Source organism: Protopterus annectens, chromosome 13.part0 (genome assembly GCF_019279795.1).
Source record: "Protopterus annectens isolate FY-2018-M chromosome 13.part0, PAN1.0, whole genome shotgun sequence".
NCBI classification, from domain to species: domain Eukaryota; kingdom Metazoa; phylum Chordata; order Ceratodontiformes; family Protopteridae; genus Protopterus; species Protopterus annectens.
In genome coordinates this window covers 626,516,991-626,539,490 of record NC_056747.1, presented here as the reverse complement: position 1 = coordinate 626,539,490, position 22,500 = coordinate 626,516,991, and the positions used below count along the sequence as shown (strand labels likewise).

The 22,500-nt window shown below is 39.0% G+C and overlaps 1 protein-coding gene across 1 annotated transcript in view; it reads left to right on the top strand.

Moving 5' to 3' along the window:
- RFLNB (refilin B) overlaps positions 1 to 22,500 on the top strand; it is a 56,684-nt gene that overhangs the window by 25,758 nt on the left and 8,426 nt on the right. Inside the window, exon 2 of the mRNA XM_044054289.1 lies at positions 11,964 to 12,073. Within this exon, the coding sequence (XP_043910224.1) occupies positions 11,964 to 12,073 (110 nt within the window). The remainder of the gene's footprint in view (positions 1 to 11,963; positions 12,074 to 22,500) is intronic.

The window sequence follows — 22,500 nt, the reverse complement described above, 5'->3', positions numbered from 1 at the left end:
GAAAAGGTGTAGTCAGCCAAGACTGGTTCATTTCCTGTCTGGGCCTGGTATTGTGATTGGCTGATACTGGGAGATTCACCATTGTTTGCTTCTGAACACAGAGCAAGAAAGTTTAACTTCAGGGTATCCTTGACGCAAATAACTAAAATATGTTTGAACAGCATATCTGGCCTGTTTTTATTAATCAAGAGTTTTAGTCCGCCCAAAGACCTCTTGATTCCTACAGCCTATATCCGACACATAATGTGGGCGATTGGGAAGGTCAAGATTGGGTGGTTAGCTAAATTTCAGACACTGTGCTGTAGGATATCTCTAGGATAATGGTAGCCAAATTTGATAAGGAGTATCATGGCACTCTTTGTTACAAATTTGACTCAAAATTAAACACAAAGTATTCTTGCATTCTAGCTTTTCGGTGAGTATGCAGCCCATGGAGCAAGTGGAACTGCACCAATATTTATTAATTATTTGTTGTACAGAGTTATGCATTCTGAATAAAAAGTACAGTACTACCATTGGTCACAAGAAGAGTAGTTGGGGCACTTTATCTGACCCCACACAATGAAATCCTTGTTTAATGAGATCAGATGAAACAATACACAGTACACAAGCGCTTTCACAGTCTACTTCCTCAGGTGTATTGCTTCACCTGATCTCATTAAACAATGATTTTATGCTGGAAACTGGAGCATCACCTGAGCTTATTTTTTACTCTTTATTTGTTGGATTTTTCGCTCTTTTGAACTCAGGTACCTGGTTAGTGGTCGTGATTTTTTCTCTTGACCCCACACAATGTTTTACAATATACAGATATTCTGCAGCTTTGAGAAATGACCAGTTTCACCAGATGTACACAAAAGAGTACAGTAATAGGGGGCAGACACCCCATAGTCTGGCTTGGCTTACCTATGGGCATTTGCAGTACTGGTGGTCAAAGGTGTGAGAATTTAACATTGCTGTGAGTTTAGCCCTAGTGTACTGCATTATGTGAGCTGTGATGTGCTTTTCAGGGCTTTCCCCCCTTTTCTTCACTGTGGTGCAAACATGGAGTTAATATGTATAATTTTGGAGGTTGTGGGAAGCTTGTCTTCTACAATGGCAGGTGAATGGGAGGGCTTGTCCCCCTGAAAAAAAAAAGATTTTTTACAGCTTGTTAAGGTTTTTCAGCTAATCATTTTCAGTATTTTGCTGGACAGAGGGACCAAGCTGGGAAAGATATACAGCAGGTAAGGGTGATAAAGGATAATGAGGGAAATGTACTTACAAGTGAGGAAAGTGTGTTGAGCAAATGGAAAGAGTACTTTGAGGGGCTTATGAATGAAGAGAACGAGAGAAAGAGAGAAAAGGTTGGATGATGTGGGAATAGTGAATCAGGAAGTGCAGCAGATTAGCAAGAAGGAGGGAAGGATAGCTATGAAGAGGATGAAGAATGGAAAGGCTGTTGGTCCAGATGACATACCTGTGGAAGCATGGAGGTGTTTAGGAGAGATGGCAGTGGAGTTTTTAACCAAATTGTTTAATGAAATCTTGGAAAGTGAGAGGATGCTGAGAAGTGGAGAAGTAGTGTTTTGGTACCGATTTTTAAGAATAAGGGTGATATGCAGAGCTATAGTAACTACAGAGGGATAAAACTGATCAGTCACAGCATGAAGTTATGGGAAAGGGTAGTGGAAACTAGGTTAAGAAGGGAGGTGGTGATGATTAGTGAGCAGCAGTACGGTTTTATGCCAGGAAAGAGCACTACCGATGCAATGTTTGCTCTGAGGGTGTTGATGGAGAAGTATAGAGAAGGTAGAAGAATTTGCATTTTGTCTTTGTGGACTTAGAGAAAGCATATGACAGGGTGTCTAGAGAGGAGTTGTGGTATCATATGATGAAGTTGGGAGTGGCAGAGAAGTATGTAAGAGTGGTACAGGATATGTATGAGGGCAGTGTGAGAGTGGTGATGTCTGCGGTACGAGTGACTCAGGCGTTCAAGGTGGAGGTGGGGTTACATCAAAGATCAGCTTTGAGCCCTTTCTTATTTGCAATGGAGAAGAACAGGTTGACAGATGAGCTCAGACAGGAGTCCCTGTGGACTATGATGTTTGCGGATGATATTGCGATTTGTAGTGAGAGTAGGGAACAGGTAGAGGAGACCCTGGAGAAGGGGAGATATGCTCTAGAGATGAGAGGAATGAAGGTCATCAGGACTAAGATAGAGTATATGTATGTGTATGTGAATGAGAGGGAGGACAGGGGAATGGTGAGGATGCAGGGAGTAGAGTTGTCAAAGGTGGATGAGTTTAAATCCTTCGGATCAACAGTTCAGAGTAATGGTGAGTGTGGAAGAGAGGTGAAAAAGAGAGTGCAGGCAGGTTAGAGTGGGTGAAGAAGAGTGTCAGGAGTGATTTGTGACAGACTGGTACCAGTAAGAGTGAAAGGGAAGGTCTACAAGATGGTAGTGGCACCAGCTATGTTATATGGGTTGAAGACAGTGGCACTGACAAAAAGGCAGGAGTCAGAGCTGGAGGTGGCAGAGTTAATGATGTTAAGATTTACGTTGTGTGTGACGAGGATGGACAGGATTAGAAATGAGTATATTGGAGGGTCAGCTCAGGTCGGATGGTTTGGAGACAAAGCCAGAGAGGTGAGATTGCATTGGTTTGGACATGTGCTGAGGAGAGATGCTGGATATATTGGGAGAAGGATGCTAAGGATGGGGCTGCCAGGTAAGAGGAAAACAGGAAGGCCTAAGTTAACGTTTATGGATGTGGTGAGAGAGGACATGCGGGTGGTTGGTGTGACAGAGCAAGATGCAGAGGACAGGAAGAAATGGAAGCAGATGATCTACTGTGGTGACCCTTAATGGGAGCAGCCAAAAGAAAAAGAAGATTTTCATATTTAATTTTCGATACATGGTGAGTTGAAAAAGATCATTGACGGGTCACAGGAAATCTGTCTGGTTCATCTCGGATCAGTCAGTCAGTCAGCAGTGGTTATGAATGCTTTATTGCCTCTTAATTAAAAAGAAACACTGAGGGTTAACAGTACACTTCACTTCAGGGCTGGAAAACAAACTGTCACGATTCAGACACTACTCCATTGTAATACTATATCAGTAAAGCACTGACAAAAACTGCACTATGTGAAAAAGTGACATTCAATAATAATGAAAACCAATAAGTAGCAGTACAAAGTGACATGTCTGCATTTCAGATCAAATGATAGACGTCAGAATTACAAAAGTAATAACTGAGGAGTGCCACTTAGTTTCACAAGTGTGCTGCAACAAAGATGCCTTCTGCGTAGAGTATACAGATCATATACGTACAAGGCAGCAGTTTCATAAAGCTGAAACCAGCAGGGCTGGGAGAGGGAGGCATGTGAATAGTAGTGCAGTGTAGATGTGTGTGTTCATTCATGTGGCTATGATATGTCAGAAAGAAAGAACTGAAATGACAATGTTGTCACACTGCATATCTGACACTGGACACAAAAGTATTTACTTCACAGATCTGCTTTCCAATGCTAGCTGTACATTTTACTGCTGATAGAACTCCACTGCTCATGTGAGTATTTATTTTTCTGGAGGACTTGGCGTCAAATCACAGCAGCAGCAGCAAGGAAGGCCTCAGTAGTATCCAGCCTTAGTGTTTTGGTTCATCGATGAATGCACTGCAGAAACATTCCTATGTTAACAATAAAATGCTGGATAAAATACCCACTGCCTTAGCCATTCACCATTCTAGGGCATGTTAAAGGCCAGGTGATCAAACTGACAGTGATGTTTACACTGCGTTTCATTATTTAGGCAATATTGTAACACTGGCTGAGAGCAGATTATTTAGTAAAAGAGCACCCTGCCCAATAAAAATAAAGCAAGTTCCACCACAGTCAACTTATACCTCTGTGTAGAAGCAGCCCTATTGTTATCAGATTCTTGGTTAATAAAATAAAACAAAATCTGTCCACTGCCTACAGTAGCAACATCTGTTTGCAGGCATAATTTATACTTGACTTAGTAGCTGAGTTCATTTGTATGGCTCTTATGGAATCAAATATCTTCTGTCACATTCTTTCATTGCATGATTGATTCATTCATTCTTCCGTTGACTGACTGACTTATTAATTTTCCAGTGCCTTCCTTATCCTATTAAGAGCTAAGGGAGAGCTGGAACCTATCTTGGCAGTCAACATACATAAATCAGAGAATGAGTCATGACACTGCACAGTCTATCACAGGATGTAGTCACACTTACCACACAACAATGCAGTGCAATATGAAGGATCAGCAGCCTTTCTGATGTATTTCGGATGTGGAGGAAAGTGGACCTCCCAACCAAATTCCACTTGAGTTAGAGAAGGTATGCAGACTCTTGATGTAGGCACAGCAACCTATCCCCATAGCAAAATACTATGAAGAAGCAACATTGAGCATTGTACTACTCTGATATTATTCTATCACATTCTCAAATACACAGAAATTACCTTTAGTCTGATAAGTTGTATTTTAAATGGGGATGAACAGCAGTGAGATTTTTCTGTGCTTGTTAATTAACTATGCCATGAGAACGTTGTAAACCAGATATTTTGTTATGAACATAATAGTGACAGGATGCATGTTGCCCATTTTCTCCAGATATTGCCCTTTCATATTTAACTACAGCAGGCTGTACCAGTCTAAAGGAACCTAATGTATGTCAGGTAACATGATAGACACCTGACTGGATTAGCTTCTTCTGCTACTTTTGCCACTTTTTTAGCACTTATTTTGTGGCAAACTATACAATGATCCAACAGTACTTCTGAAGTACGACAGCTGTCAGGAATCCCAGCAGCTCACTGCCACATTATATGGAGACACTGGGCCATCAGACCCCACTGAACATTTGTTTCACCACACAAAAATGATCTGTATCAGCCACTTACCAGCAACCACCACCACCACCACCATCATGGTCCACTGCTACCCATGAACTCACGCTGACAAGGTGATGATAAGCTGACTGTTTAAAATAGCTATGTATTAGGGATGCAGTAGAAACTGAATACTGAATTACTATAGCCACAAATAGTTTGCTGTGAATATAGATATTCTCAGTTTCTATCTCTGTATGTCTGTGTGTGTGTGTGTGTGTGTGTGTGTGTGTGTGTGTGTGTGTGTGTGTAAGTATCTACTACATTTTAATTCCATTAAAAACAAGAGTAAGGAGGACGGTGTGTTCAAAAACTGTGACAGGGCACTTATGATTCTATCAGTATGGCAACCTTAAGGAGTCATACGTATTTACAGAGGCCTGTAAAGGTCGGGAGAAGTTGAAATATTCAGTCCCAAAGTGCAAGCTCTTTCTTCTGACAGGACAAATGGTGCATCATACATACCTGAAGAGCAGCTTAGTAGATGTATAGGGTAAGCCTTGCCAGTATGATACGAAACATTGTGGAACTTAACAGTAATTTCCTGAAACAACAATTTTGTATTGCATCATATGCTTTTATTTTTATTCTGCAGAAACCTATATAACAACGTCTCTTTTGTTTTGAAACTTATTTTCTTCGATTTTTTTCCATACATCTGTTTAAATCATTTAAAATGCTGGCACATAAATATTTTAAAACTCTTCTCTGTTAACTTCATAGTATCTTTGTTTATTAGCATAGGGTGCTTGCCATGACAACAAGCTGCCATGTCACAGACTGCAGTAATGTGCTTGGAAGAGTCAAATAATTGTTGCAGTCTGTGTGAGGAAACAAACTGCATACAGCTAGATAGTAAAAATCTACACTTTTTGATTATCATTTTATGATTAATTTGTTGCTATTGAGTTAAAGTAACAAACCTTGCAACCAACACCAAATTAACTCTGGTATGTATGTGTGGTGAAGGTAGTCTGGGTACCTGCAGCCGTAGATGCTATGTTCATGGTCTGTGCTGGGATGCAGTGGTCACATTCCCTGAGTCCAGCACACACTCTGTAGTCCATGACTGTTCTAGCTTATACCTGCTATCAGTATCAGAGGCTGCAGATTCTCTAACATCAGGTGGGGAGGACGTTCCACAGTGCTGGTGCTTCATATAGACTCACCTGTAAGTACGCCTCTGCACAAAATACCCTTTGTAAGTATGATCCAACACGAGAAGTATAAAAGTAACTAAGTTTTAGAAATATTGCCATGATAACAAGAAGTATTTTAATTGTGTACCTAGTGTAGATGGCTATAGAGGATGAACACCTGATGTATGTGTATGCCATAAATCAAACAGCTTTATTAATTTTGATGGTGACCAAGGAGTGCAGAGAACTTACTGGTATTCTTACACAGAAACAGGACTACATACCAGGAACATCTGCAGATGATTGTCTGTGGCCAGTCCAGCTCTGCTCCAATATGCAGCACAGCACTGTGAGACTCAGTTGAGGTGTCACTGCCTCTAAGAGAGACCAGTAACTTCTCTGTCTACATGATATGTAGTACACTCGACAGCCCCCAGAAATCAACCTACCTTCCCATGCCCGGAGTACAGGTCTTTGTTGGGCTACATGTGTGATGTCACTGGTCTTGCAGTGCGTCATATCATAACTGAGGCTATGACAACCAACTGCATTGATATCTGCCACAACATCTTCCCAGGCATGGTCAGCTGCATGCAGGCCAAAGAGCCATTATCCGTGGAGACAGGGGGCCTGGAGTAGCATCTCATTCTCTGAATCAGAGAAATTAGGCTTATGGGGGATTGATCTTAAGTTCCAGGGTTAGCAGTGCATTTCTGCTTTCCCTGTCTTTTAGGCATTGCTCTGTACATATGAGAACCAGTGGAATTACAAGCCTTGCTCCTGGGTGTCTCTGTAAAATATGTACACCTCTATTCTTACCCCTGGTGTATAATATATATATATATATGTATTATATATATATATATATATATATATATATATATATATATATATATATATATATATATCCACACTCATTGTCAGGCGCATAACTTTTCAGATTGCATGTACCCCACAAAACAATATCCATACCACTGTAACTAACAAAGGTGGCATTACCATTTTTTTAAGTATTAAAAATAGTTTTGCAAATCACATATTTGTAATGTATCCTACAGTCAAATTAATTTGCTGAAACTGATACTAGAAGCCCAACAAATGTGTTGAGCTGTGTTCTTAGTATGTATTGATGGGTGTCTCCCATTTAGCTTCACAATCCTTAGCCTAGCAAGTGCTTTATCCGTGGAATCCCCCTCTCAATACAGCTTCCCAGTACACTTCCAACTACTGACACACCCATTTCTTACTATGTAATCAGGTTCAGTAGCAGTAAAAAGCAACCATACTTGAAAAGATGAACTTGTAGTATGTTGCACTTACCTTGTAAAAGCAGTGCTTTAGGTTTATTTGACCAGTTCTTCTGTATCTCAGGTATTTTGCTGTTTTTCAGCTTGGTTGCTCTGCATTTTCTTTCATAGCTCAGTGAGGCTGTGTGCCTGCTGTCTGGCTTATATCATTCAGATTAACCAGGCTGGTTGAGATGATTATGCTAATTAGGGCTTAACTCATTATTGTTTCTGAATCAGTCAGTTTTCATGATGAGAAAAGCAGCTTACCATTGTGAATAAGTCTTCTTCATGCTCCTTGCACATGCTTGGGTCACTGTGGGCAACATTGTGCATGCTCGGTCCAGGCAGTGCCTCCAGGGTGGGATCTGTAATTCCAAATCTGTCTGTAAATGGAGTTTGTATAATGTCTGACTTCTTGATAACATACTCAGGGATATAGGGCTGCTATGTTTCACACCTGAAAGTGCCATAGTGAACTATAATAATATAGTACGTATGTTATCTGAGCCTGTCATGTGTTATGCAAATTAAGTGCCATCAATGCCAATCAGTGTGCTGCAGATAAGACACATGAAACCTGCTTCAGGTGCCAATTTTCTGCCATTTTGAGGTGGTGTATGGGAAGTTCCATAGGCGTTGCATATAGGTACCTCATTGTTAAAGTAGGATGGTTATTTCCAGGCATTTGTATTATAGTGCAAGTAAAGTGTTTAGTGATGTACCTGCACTTGGTCAATATGTTTTTGGTTTTATGTTTTTTATCTTCCGTTATTTCACATTTATATAGAGTGGCATCAAGACCAGTACTCCCTGCCATTCTCTAGGCCTGCTGCACCATGACCGATGGCTGCTACATCACTACCAGCAACATCACAGCCGATGGTGTCCCCAGCTGCACCACTCACCTCAACTTCCTGACGGCACCACTGACTTTCCTGTGTGTGTCTGATACCCCGTTCAGCATTGTATTCTACATACTTGATTGTGTGACCATCTCCCTTCTCAGTCTTGTCTATGTCATATGTTGTGTGGCCATTGTACCTATTCTACCCTCCTAGCTTCATCTTAATTCCCTTACTACCATCCCAAGTTATCTTCTTTGTACATGTGTATATCATTGGGTTAGAAAATACATCAGCACACAAACAAAGACCCTGTAAGGCTACCACATAAGTTCTTTCACTTGCTTCGACTGTGCATGCAAATTTCATCAATCAGCTTCAGGGCTCATGCTCCACGGATAAGCTTTACAGCTGCTCATACTTCCACGCAGCCACGTCATAGGTGAGTACTAGGCTAACCGTACCGAAGGTCAGAATCAAATCCTGTACCTTGTGTCAAGATAAACCTACTCCCTGTCTCCTGTGTGATGGGCAGGGATATGCACCACTGTACTAATGAGGATGACAAACAAAGAAGCACTCATTGGTAAGTACTATGCTAGCTGCCCTTGTTGGTCATTTTTAGCCTAGCCAATTTCCCCAAGGTGAGACTCAAACCCTGTACTTTCTGTCTGGTAGGCAAACATCTCAACCATTATGCAAACTCCCGTTTTCTTTCTGCAGGTGAAACCATGATAATTAACGAATTGCTCATTGTACACACTCCAAATCCAGCTCCAGACAAGTGACAAGTGGAGTACCTCAGGGTTCAGTCCTGTGACCACTCTTGTTTGGCATCTACTTCTCTGAAGTACAGGCCAACACTAAGGGACTCTGGCTAACAAAGTTTGCAGATGACTGCAAACTGGGCGCCATTATTGAATCCCCAAATGATGTGGATACTCTACAAAAGGGACTTACAGAAACAGATGCATGGTGCCAGAGCCATGGGCTCAAGCTGAATGCCAAGAAATGTATAGTTATCCCCTTTGGGAAAAAACATGTATCCATGAATTACCACATAGGTGGCAGTACACCAAACACCGAAAGTGTGATAAGAGACTTAGGGACACAGGTGGACAGTGGTCTCCTTCTATCTGGCACACCTCATCACTAAGGGCTTTTCATCCAGAAAAAAGGAGGTCATTGTCCCACTGTACTCATCCCTCATTAGACCCATTATAGAATACAACGCCCCGTTTAGTATGTACCTCTCAAGACATCTGCAACAACTGGAAAGGCCACAGAAATACCTCACTAAAAGAATCACAGGCCTAAAGCAGATGCCCTACGCTGACTGCCTTAAAAAACTCCAGCTATACTCTGCCACATATCGTCTACTCAGAGGCGATCTCTGCTTAACATACAAGGCCATGTCAAACCCAGAGCTGTTGGACATGCTACACTTAAAGAAATCCCAATCCTTCAGAGCCACACGCTCCAGGGATCTAAACCTTGTCATCACAATAAACAAAACATGCTGGAGGGATAGGTTCCTGACCCAGAGACTTCCCAGACTCTGGAATAGATTGCCCATACATGTCAAGCAGAGTGCCTCTTTGGCCATCTTCAAAAGGAACCTTGACGATTGGATGGGAGAAAGGAAATTCACTCCAGGGATCACGTCAGTCACCCTGCTGGACAGGGGTCCAGGGAAGTAAATAGTGTGGAAAGAAATAGCCAGGGAATTGTTATGGCTAGGCTTGTATAGGCCCTAGGGCTGATAGCCTAGTACCAACCTATGAACTATGAACCTATGCCTGGCCACATTCATTGACTGACTTTTTGTCTTAGAGGATTAAAGAGCTGTTAACAAGCTGTTTCCTGTGGTCCCTCAACCTCCATTGCCTAATTGTGTGACTCTAAGTCACTTAACCAGACACTGCTCCCAGGCTGAGTCTGAAAAAGGCCCATAGAGATCAGTACTTTTCACCAGAAAATAAATGAAAATAAAATAAAATGTATTGTTAATGAGCATCAGGGCTCATTGTGCATGAACCATAAACAGATTAGGTATGGCTGTGATCACTGCTGCAGTGTTTCTGAATCTCAGAGCCAGAGTTTATGATGAGGTATAGCTGTACCAATAAAAAGACTGGTAAAAAGAATGTAAATGAAGAGCATTTTCACTTACACATCAGGAAAATAAAGGTATTTTATTATACTTAGGAATATGTTGTGTTTTGCGCACTTTAAATATGTGTTAATGTTTAATAAAACATGGAGTTTTTGGCCACATATTTATAATTCGGCAGCTTAAATGTGTAAATGCAACTTAAATTGTTTAGTAATTTTATTAAGAATGTTAAAAGGTTCATAGATTTGTACTAGGCTAGCCATTTTAAGCTTGGCCAATTACCCCATCGGAGAACCAAACCCTGCACCCACCTTAACCATCATGCTAACCTCCCACCCATATATAATTACCCCATGGGAGAATCAAACCCTGCACCCACCTTAACCATCATGCTAACCTCCCACCCATATATATATATATATATATATATATATATATATATATACATACATACACACACACACACACACACACACACACACACACACACACACACACACACACACACACACACACATGTGTGCAGAACAATATGATGTATAGTTATTACTTAAAGTCAAATACATTACAATATTTAAATTTAACTGTATTGGGTAAAATATGTGTTTAACTTACACAAGATTATGAAAAATGTTGTATAACAGTTATTTTTCTCAGAATACAGAAGTGGTTGGCCCTTTTGTGTGTATCCATTATAAAAGTCATGCATAGTCCTTTCTCCCTCTCTCTGTGTTCTCCCAGTACTTCTGGTGCTGCTGTTGCTCATTTTGGTAGACAGGATTTCCATACTTGGTTATGTTTTCTGCCACACATTTGTCAGTAGTTTATCCACTTGTTGTTTGCTGCAACAGATCACCCTCTGTGTAAACTGTATAGAACTGTATAGAAACTTATATGTAAATATTTAACCTGTTTCAACAAGCACTGTACTGATTTTGTTCCTATATATATATGTGTGTGTGTGTGTGTGTGTGTGTGTGTGTGTGTGTGTATATACATATATATATATATATATATATATATATATATATATATATACATATACATATATATATATATATATATATATATATATACATATACACATATATATAGCTCTGGTCTGGAATTTCCAAAACTCACTGATAAATAAAAAAACTAAATACATAACTGGGGTTCACATCATAAACAGTAAGGTAGACTTAAGTTTCTGTAGACATATTATGAGTACCTTTTATTTATAATTTATCCATAGTTGCACAGTTCAGATCAAGAGACTTAGTCTACTCACTTTTTTTTAGGAAGGAGGGGGTGGGGAATGTGTCCATGGTTCGAGTCCTAGTAGAGACTGGGGCTCATACAGGGGGCGTGCAGCCTACAGTGGGGGCAGTGCCAATTGATTACACTACATGCCAATCACTTGCATGTGATTGGACTTGCTTAGGGGAGGCTAGGCCTTAATGAGAAAGTTCCCTGGCTCCTAACATGCAGTTGATGGCTCCCACTCCCTGCTAGGTTAATTCTCAACCCAGGAAAGAATGGGCCATAGGGCTGTCACCATAGAGAATCTGGGGATAGAAAGGCTTAATGGTTAGCAATGGGGGTCCAGACAAAAAAAACATAAAGAAAAAAAGAAAAAAAAATAGTGTCACCTTGTGTCCCACTGGTAAAGTGTCTTTTGTACTGTTTTCTGTTACAGACTCCTCAGATCAGTGCCAGTGTTGCACTACCTGGCTGTGTGCCCAAGCTGTATCCACTGTCCTTCGGAGAGGGAGTAGAATTTGAACCTATGCCACCAAAGGAATTAAGGTAAATGGATGAAGGCTTGATTATGACAAAAGACCATGTGCATGCATTCCTTTTCAGTGGAGTAGTAAATTGCCTTGTATAATCATATTCTGTTACAGTTGAATATATTCTGCTCCTGTACTATAGTGAGTTTTTGCAATGAATTTGGAAGGCAACAGGTAAAGGGAGCATTCTGCATTGTGTATATTATTTTAATTCAGACAAAATTTAGATCTTAAATAAAAAAGTAGACTTGCATCTGCCGTTCCCCTTTTACCTCTCAACTATTCCGATTTTTTGTAGATTGACCATGTATTTGTCTCATATCTTTAGTATATTTCTCATACAATTTGTACTTTTCTGGCAAATCATTGAGGATTAAAATCACTAAATAATGTCAAGAATTTGAGTTTCAAACTTCATATCACTAAATAATGCCAGAAATATGAGTTTCAAACTTCATGTCCTTTATAAAATGCATGTCAAAGCAAAATCTGTTATTTTAGCAATGTTCTATATTTATAAGAACAATATTAAAAATCTGTGCCTGATTTTGACCTTTGTGCCCCCATTATTTTTGTCTTTGTTCAAATTTCTTGTGCTAAGAGTTTGAGAGATATGTTTCCCCTTCACACTTGTCATTCTTACAATCGGCATCTCATCTGCTGTTGATTCACAACAAATAATATAGACTGAATGTACTTCTTAAATTCTGGAACTACATTTTGTTATTGGGGTTGGCAGTAATTTAGTTCAGTGTTGTGTATATTTATAGAGTAACTTTAGAATGTCACAGAATACTTTAAATGAGAGGCACACACAAAAAGGGGATTTGGTGTAACTAGTACAGATCCTAAGAAGATTCTGATGTCTAGAGGAAATATTAATATTGCTTGCATGTTTTATTAGTATCATATTCTGCTCTTTCTGAAATGTGGTCATGCTTTGTTAGTATCAGATTTTGCTCTTTCTGAAAAGTACTTGCCACCAGGCCTCCGTGGATGCTTATTATTCTTCTGTGGGTTTGGCGGAATTGATTTCATTTCAACGGAGAGAATATCTAAAGCAGACTAAGAAACAATACAGGGCCTTCTTTCATTGAAAGGTCAAGATGGATCTTCTGAATGTAAAATACAGGCTTCAGGGATATACTAGCTGTGCACTTTCCCATTAGAAATTGTGTTTCTGTACATGTACAATTAAATTCAGAGTCTAAACATAGCATGCATCTGATTCAAAAATGAGAAACTGTGATTGAAAGAGTTATACTAAAGTGTTTAGACATTGTCCTTGGAAAATGGAGACAAGGGTTTGAATAAAATCTGTCTCTATTACTCACTGTGCAACCTTGACTAAGGTTTGCAACTCCCTTCTGCTCCTTCACTAATCCTAAACACAAAAGGAAAATGTAAAAAAAAGTAATTTTTTTGCCATAAGAGCAAGAAAGAATTGAGTCACTATCATTTGTTTCTCAGTGTTACGTACCCTCCTCATCCCAGCCTTCTTAATGCTAGTCATGGTATATGTTCCTTACAGAGACCGCTGCCTGCCAATCTAGGCCCTTTTTATGTGTCATAACTATATTGCTATCAGTTATATTGCCTAGTCAGTATAGCCATCTTGCTGTCAGTTATATTCCCTGGTCAGTATATCCATAGTTATCTTGTTGCCAGTTATATTCCCTAGTCTGTATAGCCGTAGTCAGTATTGCAGTACTGATTCTTGGATCTTTTTTCCAGAGGCTTTATATCATCCCTAGCTGATGGATGTCCAGGGACCAACGTAAATATGTCAGGGTATAAGAGGGGAGTCTGTTGGCTCCATCTTCAGTTCTTTCTAGTTATGTTTGTCTGATGCACTACTACATTTTAGCAGTCATTCACAGTCTTTTGGTCGGCTTGTTTTCTCCAGAGTTCCTTACAACCTGCCTTCGGACAATTACCCATTAGGGAAAATTTTCTTCTAATTTATGTTTAAAAAGTCAGTAATTGCTTGAAGTGTGGGGAAACAAAATCCTGCATAAAGACTTTCATTTCTTCTGACTGTTTACTTTGGGGCTTCAGCATGATGTTTCTAGATGTCAGGATTGTGCTATATTTTGAGTGAAAAGCCTTAAACATAAGCTGAATCCTCACACACCACATGGAGTCCTCAGACCTGGTTCCTTCTGCTTCTTCTCATTCCTTGATTTCAGCTGCTTCCCAAAAAACACAATGACAAAAGCTGAAGGAAAAGGCTTCAGCAGATGATAGTGATCATTCTGTGTCTGTGTTCAAGTTGGTCAACAAGTCAGGTGAGGTGCTTATGCAGCCCCCTGGTTCAATCACTACTAGGCCTGAGCCCTCTAGTGTGACCCCTTGGAAGGTCACCATGGCAGCAGGCTATTAGGATTAGTTTATCCAGTGCCAACATTGTTTGGGTCCGATGACTGTCGGCAGGCCATGGCTTCAGAAGTTGGAGCATTGGTTACTGCGGGAGATAGTTTATCTTCTTTGGTTATTATGGAACAAACTTCAGGCAACCAGACTGAGGTCATGACTGTGTAGTGAGGCCTCCCTCTCTAAATGGACCCCTAAGCCAAAGAGACCAGTCAGCTTGCCTCAGACTACTACCCTGTATTCTGCCACTACAACACAGGTTGAAACTCATGACCTTCTTAAGTTACCCCAGGAATTCATGACCTTTACGAAATCTCAGGAGACCAGCTAGACACAAATGTGTACTGCTGAAGCTTCTCCCAGCAATAGGTGATGTGATATTTCCTTTCAGATGTAATCTGATTCCTCAGGATCTGAGGATGTGGAAGAGCTGTCTTATTCTGACCCCCACCCCCCCAATCCTACCTTGATTCTATCTCAGGTGATACCCTTTCTTTTTCTTTTCCATTTGAAGATTTATCCTTTGGAGGCACATTGCATAAGATGAAGGAGGCCTTTACTTGGGAGGGCAAAGAATTCTGTCAGGCCCAAACCCATTACAGGTAGCTTCTAAGTCTGCCATCTCTCAAAACAATGACTATTCCTCCAGTTCATGTAATGCCAGATGATGTCTTTGATGACATCTGTATGCAACCCAGACTCTCTGCCACCTGCCCCAAGGAAACCAGATTGTTTCTATAGAGTGATGGACACCCACAGGCACCTCTGAAGAACCCACAAGATGATCTCTCAGAAGTGTCTATGGAATCCACTAAAGGTGCCCATAAACACCACTTACTTGATGAAAGAGAACATAGATTGCTAGACAGATTTGGCAAAAAGACATACATAGTTGCTACCCTATCTGAGGGCTCTTGATTATCAGTTTCACATGTTAAAATACTTAGAGTCCTTACAGGATCAAATTCTAAGGCAGAGGGCATTGCAGACAAGGTCTTGCAGAGAGACATATGAGACAGTTAGAGCAGCACTCACTGCAGGTATCCAGATATTTTCTAAAATGTGGTTACAATACATCAGCTGCATCACACAGAGCAGCTGCTATGAGTTCTGTCACTTGTAGACACACCTGGATGGGGACTCAGTCACTCTGACCAAATAAACATTGAACTCCTGAATGCCCCACTGGGTAAAGAATTCCTTTGTGGACCTCCTGCAGAGAAAGTTTTTGAATAATTGGACAAGGAGAAAATAGAAATTGTTTTTCCCCCACACCTAGATGTAATAGGAATTACCCTTCTAAGCCTTGGCCTCTGCCTCCTAGGCGAGATAAGGGAAGGCCTATTCAATCAAAGAGACCAAGACAGTGTAGAGGATGGCAACCTGAACAGTGGCTAGAGCTGAAGGATCCAAAGACTCTATCCCCCTTGAGAGCAGCTGTGACTATGCATAGCTCCCTCCCTCTACCCCCTGTGCTTCCCAAACCCATGATCTCCCCAACCCCTAACAGGAAGATTTAATTCTTTCCTTCAGCAGTGGAAACTCATCACTAGAGACCACTGGGTCCTAAGCATCATAGAAGAATGCTATTTTATTAATTTCAAGGAAAGGCCGACTTTACTAGGGATGCTAAAGCCCACAAAAGACTAACATGTCTTCTTTCAGCCGTCTTGCAATAACTCCTACAATAATGGTCCATTCCACCAGTTCCTGCAGGACAGCAGGGTCGGCCTTAGGTCAAGTGGTGCCCTAGGCAAAAGGGCTCCACAGCACCCCCTCCCACACCACCTGGTGCCCCCAACCTGGTCTGTTTACACCATTCAGTTTACTGGAAAAGTGCCCCTGCTAGAGCAGCACCCTAGGTGGCCACCTAGTTGGCCTATGCCTAAGGCCGGCTATGCAGGAGAGGACGCAACAGGGTTTTACTCCAGGATCTTTCTAGTCCCAAGAATGGAAGGCACTTGGAGGCTATTTTAGACCTGTCATAGTTAAACAAATTCCTACATATTCCCAAATTCAAAATGTTAATCCTTCAAAACTGTTACTTATGATCTTTCTAGCAGCCTAAATGGTTACATTAGATCTGAAGGACTTCTATCTTCACATTCCTATTGCAAAGGAGCACAGGAGATACCTTTGGCTTGTGGCAGTAAATTTGCACTACCAGTTCTGTGCTTTACCATTTGGTTTATCCACTGCTCCCAGAGTTTTCACCAAATGTCCAGCTCTGGCTATAGCCTTTGCAGAACATTAGGGGTGCACATTTAATTTCCCTTTCCTGGATGACTGCAACATCCAGGGAAAATCTGTCCTAGAACTTCAAACAGCCTTACCATGGATTGCTTTCAGAAGGTAGGCCTCACTCAACCTCTACAAGTTCAAACTAACTTCACTTCTCTTTCTGGGTGCATTGCCAGATTCTGGACAACTAAAGGCCTTCCTCTCAGTTATATTTCCTAGTCAGTATAGCCATCTTATTATCAGTTATAAGATGGCTATACTGATAATAAGATGGCTATACTGACTAGGAAATATAACTGATAATAATTTGTCTATACTGACTAGGACGAAGTTCTTGACAAGATCTTACAGAAATATGTTAAAAAAGAAAGTCAAATAACCAAAGACTCATGGAGTTTTTTGGAAACTATTAATGCACCTGATTCTTTGTTGGTCACTATTGATGTAAAAGATCTATATTCATCCATAACATTTTATTCATTTACCTACAAATTTAACAAGGACAGGATAGACTACCTAGACATAGACCTGAGAAAGGACTATACTAACAGGAGATGGCTATCCAAAATAATGATGACTTTATGGAAGAATGTGGTACCCTAACTCAATTCTTTCTAAAACGTGGGTACCCAGCTGAGTTTGTTCTTGAAATCACGGATGAGGTTAAAGAAGGTCAAAGGAATATGTCCCATGGGGATGGGACAAATGTACCAAGGGTAATGGAGGAAAACAATTCACACTTCTTCCATGGTTTCAGCTGCACATTTAATTTAGATTCACACTTGATTAGAAATATATTTTGACCAATGCCTAAAATAATATACAAACGAGGAAAAACCTGAAGGAATTACTGATGTTCAAGTGTCAAATGTGCAAATACTGTAAACACATTGATGAAGGACAGAACTTTGTGATAGGAGACCAGAAGTTTCGAACTCACTCTAAATTCTTATATAGTATTAGGAATAACAAGATGACTAATGCCTTAGCAAGGCACCATGTCGACAATATTGGCCATGATTTTAAAGGACATAAGAGGAGGCTACGACTCTCTAAAAAAAAGGAAAGAACTGCAAACTAAAAACCTAGAGAGGTGAACTTGTAGACATTGAATATTAATTTGAGGCTATTAACTATGATATGAGGAAAGGTTATTTTAAAACTGAGGATCAACCTAGTACAATATAATGATAGATAAAACACATACATTACTGAGTGGAGAGAACTAAACATAAAAATAAAAATAAAAATAAAAGGGGGTTCAAAAAGTGAAACTCAGTTTAGGAAAAATGATGTTTTAGGTTACTACTGAAGAAAAAAAAAATATTCTATACAAAATACACAACACAACAAATTTGGGCCATTTCCACCTTACAGTGATAATATAAAGAAGGGTTTAAATGGTTACATGTCAATAGTTGAAATTTTTCATAGTTAAATACTTACAGATATTCTTTAATGTACATATCTTTGAACTTTTGAGAAGCGGACATATAAAAGTATGCTTAATTTTATGTTAAGTCAACTACAAATTGAGGCCAACTGGCTTGTCAAGAGTAGGGGGGGACTTGTGTTTTCAATGTTTTTAACAATACTAATTTGTAAAATTGTACTTTAACGTGGATTTCTGGTGGTTTAGTGGAACCCACCAACAGAAAACATCCCTATAGTAACTATCTGTGAATTAAAGAAAGGACCAACCCATTAATTAAACAGCTAGCATGATATATTCTCCGACGAAAAGTGTAAATAAAATAACGCGCTTTAAGTCAATTAAAATCGTTTTTTTGAAGACCTGCTCCTGCTCCTGGTTTTTTTTGTCATTTAGGACGTATAACTTGACAGGAAGGCCTTTAGTTATATTATTATCAGTTATATTCCCTAGTTAGTATAGCCATCTTGCTGTCAGTTATAGTCATTAGTCAGTATAGCCGTCTTGTTGTCGTATATTCCCTAGTCAGTATAGCCATAGTTATCTTTTCGCAGTTATTATTCCCTTTGTAGGATAACAGTTGCAGCTCCAGAGTACACCCTACTATGTGGCCAATCTTCTTCATTTATTCTAATCTGTAAGATCTTGCTCCGCAGTGCCCTTCTGTGCTTGGCATGCTTAACACTGATTGCTTGGTGGTGTTCTACTAAAACAATTATTTTTAATATTAGGTGTAATATAGTATCATCATTGACTAAGCTTGTTTAACAGAGGCTCTTGTTTGGTGACTTCTTCTGGCCAATGTACCTTCCCTGACCTGTTCAACCCTGCTCTTTTATATCAGCTGTATTACATAATGCCATTAACTGCACCGTAATGGTTTCCCAGTTGTAGCCTACCTACCACCACATTTTATACATCATCTTGTGCTTCATGCTGACCTATTTCTGAAGGGGCAGGGTATCCAGTTGTGTCACCAGTGAAACAACAGTGACCTGAGTTCAAATAACAGCCCTGGTACCAAAGAAACAGCCAATGAGGGACTGTGTTTCACTTTAATATATATGTATATATATATATATATATATATATATATATATATATATATATATATATATATATATATATATATATATGTATATATATATATATATATATATATATATATATATATATATATATATATATATATATATATATATATATATATATATATATGTATATATATATATATATATGTATATATATATATATATATATATATATATATATATATATATAAGCTTCTGATAAGCTCACCAAGCTGCTTCTGTCTTCTAATGCTTTACTCACTGATAAAGATAGTTGGGCTTACACTTCTGCTACACTTTCTTTGTGTGCCATAAACTAACAAACAAACCCATATGATCAGAATATCTTTTATCTGTTCTTGGTGACATGAACAAATTACTGTCAGATATGCTTGTGTGTGTGTGTGTGTGTGTGTGTGTGTGTGTGTGTGTGTGTGTGTGTGTGTGTGTGTGTGTGTGTGTGTGTGTGTGTGTATGTGTATGTGTGTGTGTGTGTGTGTGTGTGTGTGTGTGTGTGTATGTGTGTGTGTGTGTGTGTGTGTAATATGGAAGAATAGCCTTGGCAGGGCTAACCATCCTGCATTGTGAACATTGGCTCTAGATGATTACATACATACATACAGATATTTCAGCCATGGACAATAATGCCCTTCTAGCCTGCCATATATCAAAATAGTCCCATAATAAGTGTCGATGTTTTTAAACATATCTAAACTAGTGCTTGCTTTACTGTAATTTGGTAGTCTAATCCTTGCAGTAGCTATGCTCTCAGAGAAACAGTTAGTACACCTCTCATTCCTATATAATCTTCTACATAGGTTGTTAGATGATTTTCTACTACTTTTTGATATCCCCAATCATTCCCAGAGGTAGTTGTCTCTTAATGCCATAAATACCTGAATAAGGTCTCCTCTTTAAATGTCTGTATAAGACTGTATAATTTCAGATATTTTAGTCTTTCATAACAACTTACATTTTCACATCCATGGATACCCCTGGTACATTTCTGCTGTACTTTCTCCAATTTACTCATCTTAAGTGGGTCTAATGTAACTAACAAACATTAATTTCATCATTTCTGATTTCCTAGACTTTATAAATCTTTTTTTATACAACCTTTAGTTCTATAACTATCATTGATCAGTTGGTTGATATGATTAGAAACAACTCAAAGCTGGATCTGCCCATATACTCAGGTCCTTAAATAAATCTACAGTTTCAGTCACTGTGTGCTACATTAAATATTCACCTTTTTATCTGTCTCCCATATCTCATATGCTTAGATTTTGATGTATTTAACAGAATATTATTCTCCTGTGCCCAAATGGTTAGTTTAGTCAAGTTCTTTTGTAGACATTCCCTATCTATAACACATGTAATCAATTTATCCATTTCCAAGTCATCTGCATACTGACTGTAGAACACCACAGATGAAAAAGATCTGAAAGTTACAGTCTAAACAAGTATGGGTCTAGGACAGAGCCCTGTGAAACACCCTCACAGTAACCAAGTTTTTCACCTGTCTAATTACTTTATGATACTTACCATGTCCTATTTGTAAGCCATGCAGCTATCTAGCTTATCAAGATTACAGTAATATCTCGGTGTTCTAATTCATTGATCAGTGTTTGGTGGATGACCCATTGAATGCTGACAATAAGTCTATATAGGTTGTATCACAGCACAATTTTTCATTTATATCTGTCATTATATTGTTATTGAGCATCATGTCACAGGTATTTATAGATCTGTTTTCAATATTTGCATGCTGGTATAACATTTCAAGTCCCAACCTTTCCATTTCTGACAATAATTCATCCAAAATAACCATCTTTATTATTTTTCTACAACATGAAAGTACATTTATGGTTCTGTATGACTCTGGGTTTGTCCTATTCACCTTTCCCTTAAATATAGGTTTAACAAGTGCATGTCTCCAATCTTGAGGAATTCCCCATACTTAAATGACCTAGTAAATCCCAATCCCTGCACTACCTTGACCTCCCAAAAACAGATACTGGCACGTACCTTTCAGATATGCCTGATTTTGCAGAATGTCCCTGATTTTTCCTCATATTTTTTATTCCCATACATTAAAAAATTAGTTATTGTTGGTAAATCATTGATGAGTGCAGTCAGTCATTAATGCTACACAGTAAACGTTCATGCTTCCTATTGTGCATAAAATGCATATTGATGCAACACAGAGTATTCTATTAACATTTTTGAATAAATGACATTAACGCATAGAAATTGTCCTTCATTTTGGTTATTCATTCTGTCATTTCTTCTGACTCTATTAACAATTCATGAGCAAAGAGATATATACCAGCAGTACATCTCAAATGCCAGCAACCAATACATTTGATATTACAAATGTTAAGACAAATACATCAAGCCCATATATGTATAACTGAGAAAAAAGCACAAAACCTCTAGCAGCAAGATAGTTCAAAATGTGGTTAATGATAAATATGATCTCCTGCTTCACAGGCAGGCCTTGGTATTCACAATGTAGTTTTTTCAATGCTATGAGACCATTAAAGTATAATTTAGTAAAATCACAAGACAACATGTTTTTAAACAATCAAATCTCACATAGGATGCACAAACAGAAATGAGGGTCAAGCAAGAAATCACAGGAAATTAAACTCTGAAAAATGTAAACATCAAAATAAATAACTATCCATAAGATGCACAAACAGAAATATGGGACAAGTGTATGACGTAGAAAGGGGGAGTGGAATGATAAAGGTGTATATCTCTATCTATCTATCTATCTATCTATCTATCTATCTATCTATCTATCTATCTATCTATCTATCTTGCCGAGACCATATGATCGACATTTGAAATGTCGACCATACAAGTAGAACATAAAAAACAAAACAAAAAAAAAACTTACCTTAACGGTGCTAGCAGGGGGGCTTTTCCCTCCTGCACCCCCCACAACCCTTGGAACTTAAATATACCAACTCCGAGATCATACTACAGTGCAGAAGTGGAAATCTTTCCATTCCACACTGTAGGGAGATGCCACATTTCAAACGTCGATCATATGGTCTTGGCCATATGAATGTCGACATTGTGAGATGTTGACCATTCGAAGGGGACCCACATATATATATATATATATATATATATATATATATATATATATATATATACCAACTCCAAAATCACACTTCCGTGGGGAAAGGGCATATTTATAATCCCCATTGTACTGTGATCTCACACATGATAAAAGTGAAAAATTGTAACATTTCCATTTTTAGTTGCTTTCTCTGGTCTTTTCACCATTTGCACAAGCAACCATTCAAATGCATG